Source organism: Triticum aestivum, chromosome 4A, assembly GCF_018294505.1.
Source record: "Triticum aestivum cultivar Chinese Spring chromosome 4A, IWGSC CS RefSeq v2.1, whole genome shotgun sequence".
Lineage (NCBI taxonomy): Eukaryota > Viridiplantae > Streptophyta > Magnoliopsida > Poales > Poaceae > Triticum > Triticum aestivum.
In genome coordinates, this window is record NC_057803.1 from 594,065,229 (window position 1) to 594,084,022 (window position 18,794).

The 18,794-nt window shown below is 48.4% G+C and overlaps 3 protein-coding genes across 3 annotated transcripts; all 3 read left to right on the forward strand.

Moving 5' to 3' along the window:
• Positions 1 to 3,222: 3,222 nt before the first annotated feature.
• Positions 3,223 to 5,309, forward strand: LOC123082453 (bisdemethoxycurcumin synthase-like). The gene is made up of 2 exons (XM_044504780.1): positions 3,223 to 3,453; positions 3,800 to 5,309. The coding sequence occupies exons 1-2, from the start codon at positions 3,249 to 3,251 to the stop codon at positions 4,789 to 4,791; spliced, it is 1,197 nt and encodes a 398-aa protein (XP_044360715.1). The 5' UTR covers positions 3,223 to 3,248; the 3' UTR covers positions 4,792 to 5,309.
• A 4,160-nt stretch (positions 5,310 to 9,469) lies between these two features.
• LOC123087305 (uncharacterized) lies at positions 9,470 to 12,635 on the forward strand. Its single transcript, XM_044509297.1, has 3 exons — positions 9,470 to 9,778; positions 9,887 to 12,231; positions 12,327 to 12,635. The coding sequence occupies exons 1-3, from the start codon at positions 9,667 to 9,669 to the stop codon at positions 12,411 to 12,413; spliced, it is 2,544 nt and encodes an 847-aa protein (XP_044365232.1). The 5' UTR covers positions 9,470 to 9,666; the 3' UTR covers positions 12,414 to 12,635.
• A 1,220-nt stretch (positions 12,636 to 13,855) lies between these two features.
• Positions 13,856 to 18,636, forward strand: LOC123087306 (pyruvate kinase isozyme A, chloroplastic). The gene is made up of 7 exons (XM_044509298.1): positions 13,856 to 14,397; positions 16,253 to 16,340; positions 16,439 to 16,629; positions 16,851 to 16,969; positions 17,457 to 17,700; positions 17,814 to 18,048; positions 18,145 to 18,636. Exons 1-7 carry the CDS (start codon positions 13,993 to 13,995, stop codon positions 18,483 to 18,485), a joined length of 1,623 nt encoding a protein of 540 aa, XP_044365233.1. The 5' UTR covers positions 13,856 to 13,992; the 3' UTR covers positions 18,486 to 18,636.
• The last annotated feature ends 158 nt before the right edge of the window (positions 18,637 to 18,794 follow it).

The window sequence follows — 18,794 nt, forward strand, 5'->3', positions numbered from 1 at the left end:
CGAAAAGTTCTCCATTTTTGTAACATGAGATACATTAGCATTGAGTATTTTTCCACACTTCTAATTACTTTTTTAGGGATGCTAAAAAGCGTGAGTGCACCAGGAGTAGATCAAGTGCGGGGGTTGTGTGTACTAACTCACTCCTCCAAACCAACTTCTTTAGAGAAACTCTGGCACACCCGACATCCCGCCGGCCTGCAAAACGCGTTTGTAGTTCGTAGAAAATGGTCTTTGCGGGCCAGCAAGGACGGCCGCAGATACAAATCCTCAAACGGACCCGTATAAAAGTATATTCGTGGAATATGCTTTTATACGGGTCGGCTTTACGGTGTCTGCTCTTGCATCGCTACATCCCGCATCTCATTGGCCGCAAATATCAAATGCAACATAATACAACAAACGGAAGCAAACTAAATAATTATTCAAATCCAACATAATACAACAATCATCCACATTACAAATAATTATTCAAATTACCGAAGCAAAGTTAAATAATGCAATACAAAACTTGTGATGAATGCAAATACAAATGAATACAAAAATGAGTCACTGTCCAGCTCTTTGCCAATGGTGCTCAATGAGATCCTCCTGAAATTGGAAGTGTGTGTTTGCCTTTTCAATCTCCTTGTATGTCTGAAGAAAAGCTCTAATGTGGTTAGGGTCTCTAGCTGGTTTGACACGGCTACCCACATTGTCGTAGAAGATTCCAAGTTCATTCTTCTCTCATCTTCAAGAATCATATTGTGAAGAATAACACAGCATGTCATGATATTTTTCAAGGTTCTCTTACCCAAAAAAAACAATTTTTTGTAATACTTTCATTGATTTTGAAAAAATCATTGATTTTCAAAAAATGTTCATTGATTTTGAAAAAATTAACAGATTATTAAAAAGTCATTGATTTTGGAAAAAAAATGTTCATTTTTTTTAAAAGGTCATCGATATTTTTTGGAAAACTTTATCGATTTTTGTGTTCTAAACTCAAATGTCTCGCAGTTTTTTGGTGTTAAAAAAAAGAAAAAAGGGAAGATGGGCTGGCCAGCGCGGAGGAAAGGGTCTGCGCCCTTTGCGAGAAAGCAAGGAACGGGTGCTTAAGGCGCCATTAAAGATTTGCCCAACTGGGCGTTCTGCTCAGACCTCCTAGTCGGCGCTTATCTGGGCCGGCCCAGTAGCACTGTTTGCTCGTCCCATGACGCCTAGTTCCCTTGCTCACATGTCGCCTAGTTTTCTCAAAAAAAAAAGTTTGCTTGCTCACATTTGACCGATCGATGGTTGACTAATTAACGGGTCAACTGTTGACTCTTAAAAAGTAATAAAAATATATAAAAATCATGAATTCAAATATGTTCATGATTTTTTTAAAAAATCACAAACTTAAAATAGTTCATGAATTTTAAAAAAAGATCTTTAATTTTGGAAAGAGTTAATCTAATTTTGAAAGAATGTTCACAAATTAGTAAAAAAAAATTGATAAAATATTCATCAAATTATAAATAATTTCATAAATTTGATAAAAAATCAAATGTATTTATAAATGTTTATCCAATTTGGAAAAAGTTTGCCAAATTTGAAAAAACAATTATTGATTTTGAAAAAGGTTCATCAATTTATTAACAAAGTTCAGGTACTTAAAAAAAGCTTATAGATTTTGAAAACAAATTATATATTTTTTTAAAAAAGCAAAGATTTGAAAGAAGTTTGCGGATTTGAAAAAAAATAATTCATTGTTCATGGTATCTTACCAGGGATTTGGAAAAAAGTTCACGAATTTGAAGAAAAAAGTTGCAACAAAACCGAAAATTTTCATGGGTTTGAAATGGGGAAAATTAACAGGAAAAGGAATAAAAATAAAAATAAAAGGAACAAAAAAGGGAAAAGTAACAGTAACATGCACGGTGTGGTCGTCAGTCACCACAGGATTGATTTGTGATACGCACAATCGCAGCCATCACTTTGCCCTCTCGTGGATCCAGAATAGCTCTCTTGCAGCGCACACCCCCTCCCAAGCATTGGTCTCTGTTCGTATCATCAGCTAGCCACCCGCTTGCCCCTGATTGCAGCACCAGCGCCACCGGTGCTGCTGGCTGCATCCTCCGCTAGATGCTGCAAAGCAACACCAGCGAGCCTTCATTGTACCGCCGAGAGCTACATCGCAGACCGAGACCGCTAGTCACTGCTCCATTGCAGCGTCTGGAGCGCCGGTGAGCGCTCCATTGAAGCGCATGTGAGCTCTTCGTTGCAACTCTAGGAGGAAGCGCCGGTGAGTGCTCCATTGCAGCGCCGGGAGGGAGCGCCGGTGAGCGGTCCAATGCAGCGTCGGTAGGGTGCGTCCGACGAGCGCTCCATTGTAGCCACGCAGCGCCACAGAAGTTGTTGTGACGGCGGCCGCGGCGGGCGGCGATTTGAGCAGCAACGACGACAAAGTGTGCAGCACCGCCGGCGAGTTGCGTACGCTGCCCTCCTCGCAGCAAATTGTGTTTTGCATCCACGGGGTACATCACCACGACGGTGTGCGTACATGGACTTCACCACGCAGCAACGCGGATTACCGGTGTTGAGCCCTTCATTTGCAGCAACAACAGCTGCTGCAGTGGGGGAGTAGCAGGCGATGGTTGCTGTTGTTTCTGTCGGTTCGCAACAGGGGGTGTTCGGCGTCGCCATGGAATCGTCTCCTCTCGAGCGGATGGCGAGAGGGGGGAGAGAGAGAGAGAGGAAGAAGACGTCATGGCTGGATTCGAGAGAAAGGAAACAACGAGCGGTTGGGGTCTGAGAGGATAAGGCTGGGAGTGGATGCATGTGTCAAACGAAGGAGACGGTTTGTAGGAGAGAGAGATCAGCCGGTCGAAAAGTTTTCCATTTTTGTAACATGAGATACATTAGCATTGAGTATTTTTTTTCCACACTTCTAATTACCTTTTTAGGGATGCTAAAAAACGTGAGTGCACCGGGAGTAGCTCAAGTGCGGGGGTTGTGTGTACGCAATCCCTCCTCCAAACCAAGTTTAATACCACAACGAATTGGAAGCTGAACAATGCTGGCCAACTTCCAACTAAACAGCATACTACGTACATGGAATTCACGTGACAGGCTCGTGCTCGTCGGTTTCGCTGCCAATTCTCGGGTCCAAAACGTGACCATCTTTGCTAAAAAAAAAAACGTGACATCTTGTCTCTGTACTTAATACCCGTACTCTTCCGTCTTCACTGTCCAAGCTGGACAGCAGAGCAGTTCTCCCAGCCGAGACCAAGATGGTGCTGCTCGGGAACCTCACGGCAAGTCCGGCGGCCGCCGTCATCCGGCAGGCGCAGCGCGCAGACGGCCCTGCGTCCGTGCTCGCCATCGGCACGGCCAACCCGGCCAACTGCGTGCTGCAGCAAGAGTACGCCGACTACTACTTCCGGGTCATCAACGCAGAGCACGACACCAAGCTCAAATCCAAGCTTCACAGAATCTGTATGTACTCCCTCCATTTCAAATTACTTGTCGCAGATATGGATGTATCTAGATGTATTTTAGTTTTAGATACATTCATTTCTGCGATGAGTAATTTGTACTGAAGGAAGTAATTATTAAGCTCTTCCCCTCAGTTCTGTTTTGCTTACTTCTATTCATTCATGATAAGGTGTAACTAGTTTTAGTCAGTCGATTGAGATATAATCAAGTCTCAGTCGAATGGCATAATATGCAAAAAAGAAAAAGAAAAAACTGATTTTTTATGTGAATCCTAATATAATATCTCACGGATATAGTATCGATTGAGACTTGGCAAACTGTTCATCGTAGCGTGTTCTATATTCAGGTAAAAGCTCGGCCATCAAGAAGCGTTACTTCTACCACACCGACGAGATGCTGCGAGACCATCCTGAGCTCATAGACCGGACATTGCCATCCCTGGACACCCGGATGGGCATAGCCACCACCGCCGTTCCCGAGCTCGCGGCAGCTGCCGCGACCAAGGCTATGGCGGAGTGGGGGCGCCCGGCCACCGACGTGACCCACCTCATCGTCGGCACCTACTGCGGCGCACACATGCCGGGCGCCGACGTCCGGCTGGCTTCCCTCCTCGGCCTCGCCCCCTCCGTCCGCCGCACCATGCTCTACCTCAACGGCTGCAACAGCGGCGCCACCGCGCTCCGGGTCGCCAAGGACATCGCCGAGAACAACCGCGGCGCGCGCGTCCTCGTGGTCTGCGCCGAGCTCACTCTCATCCTGCTCCGCGCCCCCGAGGACGAGGCCGACAAGGCCACGCTCATCATGCAGGCCCTGTTCGGTGACGGAGCGGCCGCCGTGATCGTCGGCGCAGACGTGAACCGCGGCTCTGTCGAGTGCCCGCTCTTCGAGATGGTGGCCGCGTCGCAGGCCGTGATACCGGAGTCTGAGCGCGCCGCGGCCGGACGGCTCGGCGAAGACGGGCTCCTCTTCCGCCCCGCCGTTGAGATGACAACGCTGATTCGCGAGAACGTCGAGCAGTGCCTGGTAGAGGCGCTGGCGCCGCTCGGCCTGAGCGGTGGCTGGAACCGTCTCTTCTGGGCGGTGCATCCAGGGGGGCGAGCAATCTTGGACGGCGTGGAGGCGGTGCTCCGGCTGGACTCCGAGAAGCTGGCGGCAAGCCGCCATGTGCTGAGCGAGTACGGGAACATGTCTGGGCCGACGGTGATCTTTGTGCTCGACGAGATACGGCGACGCCGCGGAGAGCTTGGGGTTGGACGTGACGGCCTGGGTGTGCTACTGGGGCTCGGACCGGGAATTTCCGTTGAGACCATAGTGCTGCACGCCACCGGTAATTACTAGAACGAATTTACTAGCGCTCGTAAATTACCTCGTAGAAATAAGTTTATGCTAAAACGGTCAAATAAAACCGTCTGTTCGACTTCTTTCATTTTTCGAAAAAAAAGTTAGAGTAGTTTTCCAAAAGTTTAAAAGTTTCTATATTTGACCAAGTTTTTAGTACTCCCTCTGATCCATAATAAATGGTAAGTGTCACAGTTTTTTACTAAGGTTTAACTAACCTTGTTTCAAAACTGTGACACTTATTTGGATTGAAGGGGTAGTAAAGTATATCAACATCTAAACTAGTAGATAAATAAAATATATAAATATATTTCATATGAATTTAAACATAATGATTTGCTATTGTACACGTTGATTCTGGATAGAATTTTAGCCAAGGTTTAAAAAATATAGTCAAAGTTAGAGAAATTAAACTTGAAAAAAATAATACACCTTACATTTGAAATATAAGAGAGTGGATATCAAATAACGTATCGTCTCATTGGAACCGTCTCAATGGAAATTCCGGGTCCACCCTTGTAAACACACCTACGTCATCACGTCCAACCTCATGCTCTCCGCGGCGTCGCCTTACCTTGTCGAGCACAAAGATCACCGTCGGCCCAGACATGTTCCCGTACTCGCTCAACACATTTTCATTGTTTTTCATATTTCACAGCTGTACTCGCTCTCTTCATTGTTTTTCATATTTCACGGCTAACTAGTGTGCAATATGTCTGAAAACTGACTTGCAATGGTCGATGGACAACTTAAAACTTAGTTCAGTCTGCGCTGTAATGTTAGGCTATATGGGATTAGGAAAAAGTACAAAATTGGCTGACCGGCTATCATCTCGCTTCAGTCCTGTTGCACGCTACATCGAATGGGGAACCACTATAATCAGCGAACATTCACTCAGTTGATGACACTTGCAAACGTTTTTTATTGCATTTTGTGCTGGCCGAGGATGGCAATTTTTGCTAGCGAGCATGGCAACTGCAGTCTGCTATAGTTTTGTTTTCCGCTGGTAAAAATTGCCATGCTTGCAAATTAAAATTAACATCCATGCAACAATATATATTGCCGTCAAAATGTTTCCAATTGCCACCCGTCCCAGCAAATGTCAACATTGCCCCTTATTCTTCATGCAATCCTCTCTCTCTCGCGCGCGCGAGCGCACACACACATCTCCTACCTCCGGACGCACCCCGCGTGCTCCTCCCTCCCCCCCCCCCCCCCCACCACACACACACACACACACACACAACGCCCCGCGCACCTTCGCGTGCTTCTTCCTCCCTTCCTACCCAATAGCGCTCGCGCGCCGCCCTCGTGTACGCAGCCGCGCTTCCTTGCAAGAGGCGAGGGCGTCGCTCGTGTGATGGCCGTTGGTGCCGCGAATAGCTAGCACATAGACGATGTAGCGGCTACAACCTCCTCGGACTCTCAGAGAACCACACACGCATCGCTACTGACCTCCCCCCTTTGACCCGTGGTGTCGTGGCTGTCGCCCAACCCCTTCTCCCCGACGATGGTGGCTATGGCAGAGATACAACCGCAACGCTGGTAGCTACAACTGACGATCACCATAGCTGGTACCGACGGTCACTGATGCTGGGACCGGTGGTGGTCGGTGCTGCAAGAAGACCACGCCGTTGATGACCCACAAGTGTTGGGGATCACAACAGTCTTCGAGCGAAGCATTTCAACCCTTTTTTTTTTGATTTGACACAAAGGAAGTCAACAAATATTTATAATCCTTAGCAGTTGAGATGTCAATTCAACCACACCTAGACAGATAACTTGCTTGCAACAATGTATTAGTAGCATAGTTCTATGATGGTTGTAGTGATATAGTTACAACAACAATAAGACTAACAAGTAGCAGTATTACATAGAGTAGTACCAGGGTGCAACATCAGTAACTTTAAAGGAAGCAACAATAATGAAAAGCGCATGCATGGAATTAGATAGTGGTTTTTTTTCTCCAGATGAGATTCATTATGTAAAAGTCATAACATAGAGCGTTAGTAAACTAGCTCCAATTCATCAATTATATGTAGGCATGCATTTCATAACTAGTTGTACGTGCTTGCGATAAGAACTTCCACAACATGCACAACATCTTTAGTCCTACCCTCCCGTGGCAGTGAGATCCTAACGGAAACCAAGGGTAATTAAGACACTCCTTTTAATAGAGAGACAGATCAAAACATTAACATACAGTGAATACATGTAATCCTCGAGGTAAAGTCATCCTTGTTAATATCTTAGTTATTGTCACTTCGAAGGCCAGACTTCAGAACAATAACAGGTGCATACAACTTGCAGATAAAATCAAAAACGTAAATATATTCAGAAAAACAAAGAGAGTTTAGATGTGAAATCATGGCACTCGGACTCTAATGACAAGCATTGGGCATAACAAAGTCATAGCAACATCAGCCTCAGAACATAATGGATATTAGGCGTCAAGCCCTAACAAATCTGACATCTATTACATAACAAATCTCATCCAATTCCCATCTACCTCCATGTGCTTGCAGATGAATTACTCACACATGGATGAGAGCATCATGAAATTGTTGTTGGAGAAGGATTGATGATGACAATGGCGAAGAATCCCCCTCTCTAGAGTCAAAAACGGACTTCAGACCAGATCTCCAGAGGAAGAAGAGGAGGTGGCGGTGGCTCTGTGTCATAAAATGCGCCGATGATTTTCTCTGATTTTTTCTAGTATATATATATATATATAACGATTTTTGGGCAGTGGAATCATCGTAAGGCGGTGCCCGAGGGACCCACACGGCCAGGGGCGCGGGCAGGGGGTGGCCTCACGGCCTGGTGGCCCCCCTCTGGTCCATCTTCATTCCATAAATCTTCATATACTTCTGAAATAATTGTCCAAGAATCCCGGTCCAATTTCAAGTAGTTTTATTTCCGCACAAAAATAACACTGTGGCAATTCTGCTGAAAACAACATCAGCCCGAGTTAGTTTCATTTAAATCATGCAAAATTTCATCCTTTTGGTGTCCTTGACACTGAAAATGCCACTCAAGGCCTCCCACACATTTTCTTCAACCGTGACTTGAACCAGAACTTCGGGTTATCTCCTGGTACAGGATGGAACATTGATCTTTATGCAAAAAAAAAAAATGAGTCGCAATAGGGGCCATCCCCCGTTGTTTCATGCTAAAGAAACACTAAAAAGGAGTTCCTGGTGGAAATTTTCACGCCGTCATCTTTAGCTCGACGGTTTGCATCTTGATTGATGAAGTTCCCCGAAACTCTGTCTGGCATAAAAAAAAAACAGAGATGACAAAACCTGTAAAAGAAAAATTAGAGCGGCATTCAAGGTTTTGTAGAGCTGGATGGGCCTTGTCCGCACGAGCTGTTGGATGTCACGACGTGGGCTGTGACTTGTGAGAGCAACTCTAGCAGACCCCGCATCCGGCGAAACCCGCATAATTCCGCCGATTATACGGGCTCGACCTATTTTTCTGATTAGACCAGAGGCCGCATCGGTGTCCGACCCGTAAATTTTTTTGCCGCAACCCGCAAATGCAACCCCCGAGCCACTATAACTGCGGGTTTGCGGGGCAGATGCGGGTCGAAACCCATCCTCCCGCCGCCGCGTTCCCCTCCAATTCCCCACTGCGCCGCTCGATTTCTCGCCGCCGGCGAGCCTTGAACCACCATGGCCGACTCGGGGGATGAGGCGGAGCGCCGCCGCCGCGCCAGACCTGACGCCGCGCGCAAGCGGGTGGCGCGTAGGTGGCTCAACCATGGTGCCCGACCGTCGCCGTCATTCGACCGGCGCGAGCTCGACGAGTTCGAGCTCGAGCGCGCCCGTCGCCGCCGCGAGCTCGACGAGTTTGAGCTCGAGCGCGCCCGTCGCCGCCGCGCCTCCTTCGGCAACTGGTCCGCGGGGAGCTCATCCGGCCACGTGTCCGCGGGGTGCTCATCCGCGAGCGCATCGAGCTCGCGGCTCATTCCGGTGAAGAGGGAGCCGGAGGAGGCCGTGCCCGATGCGCCGCCGCGCCGAGGCGTCATCGGACCCGAGGACTACCTCCCACTGGGGCAGGAGGAGCTCCTCGAGCGCGTCGTCCTCGAGCGGTCGGCGAGGGATCAAGAGGAGATGGAAGAGCGCATCCGGCGCGAGCTCGAGTACAAGCGGCTCTTCCTCGAGACGGGCCTCACGGCATCGCAGGAGCACGCATAGAAGGAGGCCGACCTGCGCGTGATGAAGGAGGAGTAGGAGAAGCTCTTCGTCGACCTCGACTCCGACTCCGACTGATCGGCGCCGGTGGGCAGCTACCGCAGGAGCTCCGGTGAGCTCAATTTTGTTGCAGTGATGCGGTAGCGTAGGCCCTGTCTATCATATCTAACCTTTATGCATATATGTGGCTTGTATGAGCTTATATGCAAAGAAGAACCATCTATGCGAGCGAGCTCCGGCGAGCTGTGCTTAAATTTCTCGCACGAAACAACTTTTTTAAAAGTTTAATGGTTTGTTTGCGGTTTCTAATCTGCCGCCGTAAATTTCGGCCTGCATAACTGTCTCGGTGCGACCTGCAAACACATTTTGTAGGTCGGGAAAATGCTAGAGTTGCTATGAGGAGAAGGAGGAGGAGGCAAGCGCGGCGGCTCGGTTTCAAAATGGCACCACAAAGCTGTGGCAACGGTCGGCTGGGTGAGCTGAAGCCTGAAGGCAACGGGCAGAAGAGAGAATCTCTCCTCTTAACTCCACCCGCGCCCATCCCCGCCCCACTCTCCGCACATTTCATTTTCATTCCATTCCCCCGAGAAGCGAAGAGAACAAACGGATTTCGAAATCAGCCAGAGAACGAACGGGGAAAAAAAGCCGTGATCCTCTCTGCTCTCCCTCCCCCGAGATGGCAGCGGTGGCCAGGTCCCCGTCCCCGTCCCCGTCGCCGTCGCCGGCCGCGGTCAGGCCCTGCCCCTCCATGCGGAGGAGCGCCGACTCCAACCCCTTCAAGCCCGCAGGTAATTCCCCTCCCCTCCGCTGGTTTCCCTTAATTTCCGTTGGATTTCTTCTCTCGTCGCGTTTGTTCGACTACGAGCTCTGGCTGAATCCCCGTCCCTGATCTGCAGATTGCCCCTCGCAGAGGAGCGCCAGCTCCAAGGGCGTTGGCGGCGGGTGCGGGTGCCACCACGCCTCCTCGCCCTCGCCGCGCCGGAGGTCCCTCTCCTCCTCCTTCGGGGAGAAGGAGAACGAGCCGCGGGACCGCACCCCCAAGCCCGCGGCGCGCACAGGCGGCCCGAAGAACTTCATGGCGCCCACCATCTCCGCCGCGTCCAAGGCCGCCTCGCCCAGGAACACCAGCAAGGTGCTCGGGGAGCGGAACCACGACACGCCTCACCTCGCGCCCTTCTCCCCCGCCAACCTCGCGCACAAGCCCAAGGCGGGAGGAACCCCCGACCCGCGCCGCCTGCGCCTCTCCTTCGACGCCCCTCTCGCTCCCGCTGGAGATGACGACGCGGGGACGGAGATTCCCGTGCGCGCGGCGGCCGAGACGGTGGGCGCGGAGCGCAGCCTGCGGCACTCGTTCGAGCCCCCTCCCGCGGCCGCCGCATGGCACGGCCCGCTCGCTGGAGATGACGACGACGCGGGGTTGGAGGATCCCGTGGGCGTGAACCACCCGCACGCGGCGGCCGATCCGGTGGACGCGGAGCCGTCCCGGGCGGCCCTGTACGACCCCAAGACCAACTACACTTCGCCGAGGCCGCGCTTCCTCCACTACAAGCCCAACCCCCGCGTCGACATCTACCGCCACGGCCGCGCTGGCGTCGGGCGCCTCGAGGACGGCTTCGCCTCCGCCTCCGCCTCCGAGAGCAGCGACGAAACCGACGCCACTGCCACCACGGAGGACGACCTCACGGAGGAGGAGCAAGAGCAAGCACAGCAGAATCACCTGCCACGGGAGCAGCCAGCTCTCGCCGCTCCATCCGAGGCCGCCGAGGCTTGCGTCCTGGCGCCAGATCCCACGCCGGGTTCACCGCGGGCTGCTCTGCTGCTGCCATCAGAGGCTGCTGCGGTGACGCCCGAGCCGGCTCGCGTCTCTGCACCGGAGCCTAGGGCGACTCCTCCGCGAGCTCGTGCACTGACGCCGGAGCCGGAGCATGGGGTGCGAGCTCCAGCGAAGAAGGGGTCCTCGTTGAGGTTCCTGCTTCCCCTTGCTTTCGTTCTGCTCATGTCCGCTGCTTCCGTGTGCGTGCTGCTGCAACCGGATTCGCCGATCATGTCAAACACCGCCTTGTCGAAGGCGTCAGGCTTTCTTTCAGTTCAAGAATCACACCCTGTGGAGTTGGCTGCTTGGCTCAAGCAATGGTCAAGCAGTTCGTTGGATTCGATCACGTCTTACTGGGAGGCCTTGGCCTCTACATCCACGCAAAAGCAAGAGTACTTTGGTCCGCACTTTGCAGCCAACTGGAGTGCGGCGGCTGCCGATGGTGACAACCATGCTGCTGCTGCTGATTTCTACTACAACTTTGCTGAGGCATGGCCAGTGCCGAGTGAAGAGCCTATTAGCAGTGCCAATGCCTTGACTGCAGAGCCGGAAGAAGAATCAGTTGCTGATGCTGGAGTGGGAGAAAAATATGATGCATCAGACTACTACGACATGGTGGTAGTTGAGCTTGATGTTGGAATGCCAGAAGAAGCTCCTGGTAGCAGCTATGGTGCCAGTGTCCTGGAGGAGCAGTTGAAGATCCAGGATGCAGTTTCTGAAGCAAGCAGTGCTGACTTGATTGCAGAATCAGAGGGTGTTGCTGCAGTGGTAGAAGAATCTGATGCAGACTACTCCAAGGCAGTAGATGAGCTTGATGTTGGGGCATCAGAAGCAGCTCCAGGTAGCATCAGTGGCGAAGAGATCAGTCAGGATTTGGGCACCCCATCTCAACCTGCTGAGCAGCATGAACAGGATGTTGAGAGTGAAGAGCCCGAGGACAACCACGGCAGTGGCAAGGAGGGCCAGGAGCCGCATCTTGGCCTTGAGTCGGACTCGAGCATGTCGCCAAGCTACTTGGACAGAATCTCAAAGCCTGCTGCAGCAGTAGGTGTTGCTCTCGTTGTGGTCATTCTTTCAGCAGGCGTTGCCGCCCTTTCCATGTGGAAGAAGCAAGCTCAGGTTGCCACAGGTGCCAATGTACCAGCTGAGCAGGGTCAAGCCGAGGAGGCTGAGACTCGATCTGGTTCAGCAAGCAGTGAGGGCCATCGTGTTGTCAAAGGTTCTGTGGCAGAAGAAACTGAGCGATTTGGTGACTCTGGTTTCTCTCAGTACAGCAGCAGCTTGTCGTCTGGCCATGGCCATGGCAGGGGGAAGACCAAGGAGGAAGAGAACGTCGGCCTCGAGCCCGCGTCCAAGAGGGAGTCCATGTCATACTCCACATCATCCTATGGCAGCTTCACGACCTATGAGAAGATCGCTGCCAAGAACGTAAGCTTTGATTCTTCTTGTCCATCTTCTCGGCTCAGTCAATTTCAAATGTGATATATGCATGTAACTTATAGCTTGTGAACTTGTTTTTGCAGAGGAACAAGGATGATGAGGCGATGACCCCGGTCCGGCGCTCCAGCAGGCTGCGGAGTGTCAAATCACCCGAGGCCGAGTCTAGTTAGTGCTCCGACAGATATGATGATTGATAACCGACAGCTTTCTGCTGTTATGTTCTGCGCAATTGATTATTAGGAGGATTTATGTTTGTAGTTTGAGATTGCTTTTGAAACTGCACGAGTGATTGTGGACAATTCCCTTGTATTGTTCTCTGATTGAGATGATGAACCTCTGCTGTTATGTTCCATACTGAGAGTTGATCCCAATAGATTCGATTTTTTTATGGATGTGGACAGGACATCTCATCTATTGCTAACAACATTCTTGCTTTGTGACTTTGTTTGTCCATATGTATGTGAAATGATGGGTTCAGCACATGGATAACTTGCATAATTCTTGTCATTTCTAGTACTTGGATGATGATACCTCACTATGTTCTATGGCGCTGTGTACCAGCGCAGACCTAGATCAGTTGGTACAATTGATCTTCAGTTAGAAACTCTTTATGCTTAGCCCTTCTATATTGATATTACCTTGTTTTTTTTTGTTCTTATGTCAGTGTTCTAGACCAACCAGCTAATTTAGCATTGTCAAATGGATATGTTTGTCACCAAAACTGTAGGTGTGCATCTTGTACTTCTCGTTTGCGAAATGCAAAGCACTGTAATTTTCAAGCATAGAAGCAGATAGGCTGTAGTTTGCCTGACATGCCAAATAAAATTTCAGGTTGACATTGTTGTGCTTGGCATATTTTGTTTTACTGGTGGTCTGTCTGTCATCTATTTGCCTCACTTCCAGAGGATTTCAACGCTTTGGATCTGTGCATCAGCAAAGTTTCTAATATACCCGCAAAAAAGAAGGTTTCACGTGTGTACGATAAAGAAATGACTATTGCATTGTTTGACGCTTCTATGTTTTTGTAGAACGCCAACTTAATAGTTGGTTTGTCTTTCCCTTTTCTATTTCTCACTATTGCAAAATAAAATTGTTTTTATCTTATGAGACTCCACAAATAGTTAATGAGTTGGACTTTGATATAGCTGCTCGGTGCATTTTGTTCATGTGCTTACATAATCCAGTATTGATCCACAAAATGATATATGGCTGTTGAATTTATTTCAAAGTGCCAATAGAACACACACACACACACACACACACACATACATGAACCCAAACGGACATCAACTTCATATTCAGTACATTTCCATGTGCCTATGTAATATCGTTTAAAAATGACTATACAAAAAATGGTGTATAACCTACAGACAACATGTCGACTACAAAATGAAATGATAAACATAATTCATGAACTTCTTTTATCACACACCGATCGCTAGCACAAAGAAATGATAAAAACAACAACTCGTGAAAAAGGATAATTTGGGGAAAGCGGGTACCAATCAGGGGCGGGAAAAAAACTCAAACATTAGTTCGGCCGGCCGGCCCCACTTGTCAGGGACAGCTCGCCCAATCCGTTGTCCACTTGCCAGGTGGGAGTGGGACCCACCTGTCACTGTGCGCCACCACCCTCCGCAGAGCCATAGGCCCGTCGCAGGAAGGAGTCTCCCTCCCTCGCATCGTCCGCCCACCACCATCGCCGCCGCCGCCGCCGCCTCCGCCGCCGGCTCGAAAACCCTAGCCCCGATGGCCACCTCCGCCGCCGCCAGCTCGTTCCCCTCCTACCTCGTCCCGGCCCACGCCTCCCGCCGCAGCGGGGCCCGTCCGGCCCGGGCGGCGGCGGAGGGGGTGATGGACGTGGTGTCGGAGGCAGAGCTCAGGGAGAAGGGGTTCATGGGCATGCGCAAGACGAAGCTCGTGTGCACGGTGGGGCCGGCGTGCGTGGACGCGCTGCCGGCGCTGGCGCGCGGCGGGATGGGCGTGGCGCGGGTCAACCTCTGCCACGGCGGCCGCGACTGGCACCGCGCCGCCATGCGCGAGGTGCGCAGGCTCAATGACGAGGAGGGCTTCTGCGTCTCCCTCATGGTCGACACCGAGGGCTCCCAGCTCCTCTTCGCCGACCACGGCGGCGCCGCATCCGTCAAGGCCGAGGTGTGTCTGCCGGGCATGTATTCTGTTTTCTGCAATTGCGTCGGTCAGATTCAGGCGCTACACACGGGTGTGGTCGGGTCGTGGTTTGTACGGTGTTTGACTTTTGCGCTGCTGTGGAGTAGTCTGATCAGGGATCATGCAGTGACCAGAAGTAAAAAATTCTACTCGATCTAGGAGAAGGTCATATTAATCTCTAGTTTTGTCTGGGGAATTGGGACTCATTTTGGTAGTAGATAGCATCACTAAGCCACTGACAATATTCTGCAACAACATCGCTAGATTCTCAAAATTTCATTATGGTAATAAGGAAGTTTGTGTCACTCACTAGGTGGTAAGTGCACATGATGACTAATAAGAGAAACAAACTGTAATGAGGGCCATAAGAAACTGTAATGATAAACAAATTTGCGCCCATCAGATTCGGGCGCTACATATGGGTGTGCTGGTTTCGTGGTTTGTACTGAGTTTGACTTTCTGCTGTGGGGTAGTCTGATCAGAGATCATGCAGTAACCAGAAGTAAAAAGTTCTATTCGATCCACGAGAAATTGTGACTCAGTTTGGTAGACAACATCGCTAAGCGACTGACAATATTGTGCGATAACCAAGCCGTAGTTTCCTTTTTGTACAACAACTCATGTGTCGCCAAACACATACATTGGCAGTAACAATCATTGTGTGAAAAATAGACTCCAAGCTCAAGCAATTGACATTGAGTATACAAGCACTATGTCTATTCTTGCTGATCTCCTCACTGAAGGTTGCTTGCAATAGCAAGTCTCTTTCGAACACATATTGCTGGCATGGGTCTAATGGGAATCCTATAACTATTGGTCGTTGGATACTTAATTACTTTTGATAACGAGATTCTCAAAATTTGACTACGGAAATAAGAAACTTCGTTTCACTCATTAATTGCACATGATGACTACTAAGCGTCTAAGAGAAACAAACTGTAATGAGGGTCATAATAATGGGCGTATGGCTGCATGCACATACAAACTAACTAGACTAACCGCATCACAAATGCAATTACAGCGGAATTAACTAGACTAACCTGAGTTTGGTGAAGAGAGCTAGCTATGGACAGGGGTGCGTGGAAGCTTGCTATCCATGTGCCCGAGTCATGAGTTGGTTGCGAGATCTTATGGGTTTCACCTCTAGCCTACCCCAACTTGTTTGGGACTAAAGGCTTTGTTGTTGTTGTTGTTGTTGTTGTTGTTGTTGGTGGTGGTGGTGGTGGTGGTGAAGCCATCTTTGTAGTCAATGTAGTAGAAGAAGCAGAGTCGATCATGAACCTGGTGGGTTTACTGACGGTGTGCTATCCAGATTGGTTTGGATTGATGCAAGATTGGGAGCACTCGTAACCTTGATTAGTTTTGTGGTTAATCATGTCCAGGGCCGCACCCTCTATTTACATGGATTTGTGTGTAGCGCCCATTACATGCTCGTTAATTAATTAATCCCTAATGAGATTTTTAATCTCACAATTACTTATGGTGCCTTTTAGGTCATAGTTAACTTAGTCATTTGATCACATTATTTTCTAACAGTGGAATCCCACAGTGACAATATGTGATTTGATTAGACTGGAGTATCAATCAGTTGTGCTACTCATACATTGAACAGCACACTGTTTTCATGCTGACTTAGATTGACTGGGTGTTTTACTATAAGTGGGAGTGTTTGATTTTGAGCTCCTGACGAAAACAAGTGAATTGTACTAGATGACAGGCCAGTCTGAGAGTTTGACATCGCCCGTGATCTGTATAATTATATGTTTTAGTCCTCTATGCCTTGTCTTTCATCGAAGATGGAAATCCTGATATCTTTTCTTCCTTTGATGGTACATTGCAGGATTGCTCTGAATGGTTATTTACCAGTAAAAAAACAGATAAAGCTCACCCATTTACAATGCACGTGAACTTTGATAAGTTTTCTGAAGGTCTGAAGATGAACATGAGTTGCTTGTTGGTTGTCCATAATATGACTTTTAAAAACAGCTTATTGCCTTATTCACAATGTAATTACTGCACTGTACAGGCATTCTAGTTGGTGATGAGCTTGTCATAGATGGTGGAATGGCGACATTTCAAGTTACAGAGAAGATCGGGAGTGATCTGCGCTGTAAGTGCACAGATCCAGGTTTGCTTCTTCCTCGAGCCAAGTTGTCATTCTGGAGGGACGGAAAATTAGTTGAAAGGAACTTTGGGCTTCCTACATTATCGACAAAGGTTAACTTATAATGCACACTTATTATTCTTGTAGCTCTTGTATTTCATTTTTGATAGTTCCATTTTAATTTTCTCACTCATCAAGAACAAACCATATTTTTTGTAATTATCAGTTTGATGGCATGACAATTTTTTTGGCTAATATTCTTAATTTTTTATTCTTATATTACTTACTGAAACTAGTATCTTCTTGCTTGCTAACTGCCTATATTGTATTGTAGGATTGGGCTGACATTGAATTTGGCATAACTGAAGGAGTCGATTGTATTGCTCTTTCATTTGTAAAGGATGCTAATGACATTAAGTCCCTGAAAACTTACCTCTCCAGAAGATCATTAGAGTGAGCAGAACTGCAATTCTTAAAGGACCTAAACATAAGTTGGTGATACACATATTTGTTCCCCAGAGGTGTCTGTAGTGTCTAGGATTGTTCAAGTTAGAACTTCGATCATAGAAATTACCAGCAGCAGGGTTCTGACTTCTGAGCCTCTGACTGCTGTTGTACAGCTTCCAATAAGTGCAGGATCCTTTTGTAGTTTAGAGCATGCTATTTGCTATATCTAACTTGGAAAATGTGGAATGGCGTAGCAATAGAAATTGACTCCATTGTTTGACGATAGAGCATATGAAGTGGGAGTCTGTTATTTATCCAACTAAAATGGCACTTTAGGACTTTTGCCTGTGATATGATATACGCCAAACTTAGCAAATGATACAATTCTATCCATTAAAAGATGGTATACATATTCATTAGGACTTGAGAGTTACATTACTGTTCTTTTTTTGGGGGGTACCTGATATCGTAATACAATCTACTTGTATAACAGACACATTAAGATATTTGCAAAGATCGAGAGTCTGGAATCTCTGAAGAACCTTAAAGACATCATAGAGGCATCAGATGGAGTCATGGTTGCGCGTGGTGATCTTGGAGTTCAGGTTCCTCTAGAACAAATCCCAGCCATCCAAGAGGCGATTGTTGAATTATGTAGAAACCTGAACAAGCCTGTGATAGTTGCTTCGCAGCTTCTGGAATCAATGGTTGAATACCCAACGCCTACTCGTGCAGAGGTAACCTGAACTATTTTTTATGAAATCTTATTTCTGAAAATTGAATTATATTTCATCTACTTTACCCTCTTATTCTCGCATTCACTTGATGAACTCCCGTTGCCTGTATGAAGGTGGCAGATGTTTCTGAAGCAGTGCGGCAATACGCAGATGCTATAATGCTGTCAGCCGAGTCTGCCATAGGTGCATATCCCGAGAAAGCTCTGTCTGTCCTACGTGCTGCTAGTGAGAGGATGGAATCATGGAGCCGCGAGGAAAACATGCAAAGACTTCTTCCACAGTATCAGCTTGCGATAGCTCTGCCTGACCGGATTTCGGAGCAAATATGCAGCAGTGCTGTGGAAATGGGTAATGGCTATTTTGTTTTCCTGTGCAAACTCCATATCCAATTTTTATCGTTCCAGCAAAACTCACCTGTTGTATATACTCCATGGCTCCATGCAGCAAACAACCTTGCCGTGGACGCCATCTTCGTTTACACAAAGCATGGCCACATGGCGTCGCTCCTGTCACGCAACCGACCCAACCCTCCCATCTTTGCGTTCACCGACGACGCCAACACGAGAAAGAGCATGAACCTTTACTGGGGGGTGATCCCGCTCCAGCTCCCGCTGTCGAATAGCATGGACGACAACTTCAAGCAGACCATCAAGCTCCTGAAGTCCAAGGGCTCGGTGAAACCTGGGGACTCCGTCTTGGTCGTGGCCGACTCGGATCTGAACCAACTTTGTGCTGCTGCCACATCATCAGTGTACCAATCCATTCAGGTCCGATTGGTGGACTAGGCTAGGCATGATTGAACCAATAGCTGTAACTATACCAAGGTTACGGCAAATGTGCTGGAGTGAAGAACAGTTTGTGTATTTGTGCATGCATTACGAGTTTTCGCTGTCCAGTGTGAGATATATGATCATGTTGATAACTGTTACTGCCTTCCACTTTCGTATGTGTTTTTTGGGGGTTCTTTTTGAAGGTAGAAGTATTGTTTGATCTGCGTACTGCCTCAGATGGCCCAATTCATTCAGGGAAGTGTATTAAGCGCAAATTCTTGGCATATTAGTGCTACATTTTTTTAAAGATGAATTTCAGTACTA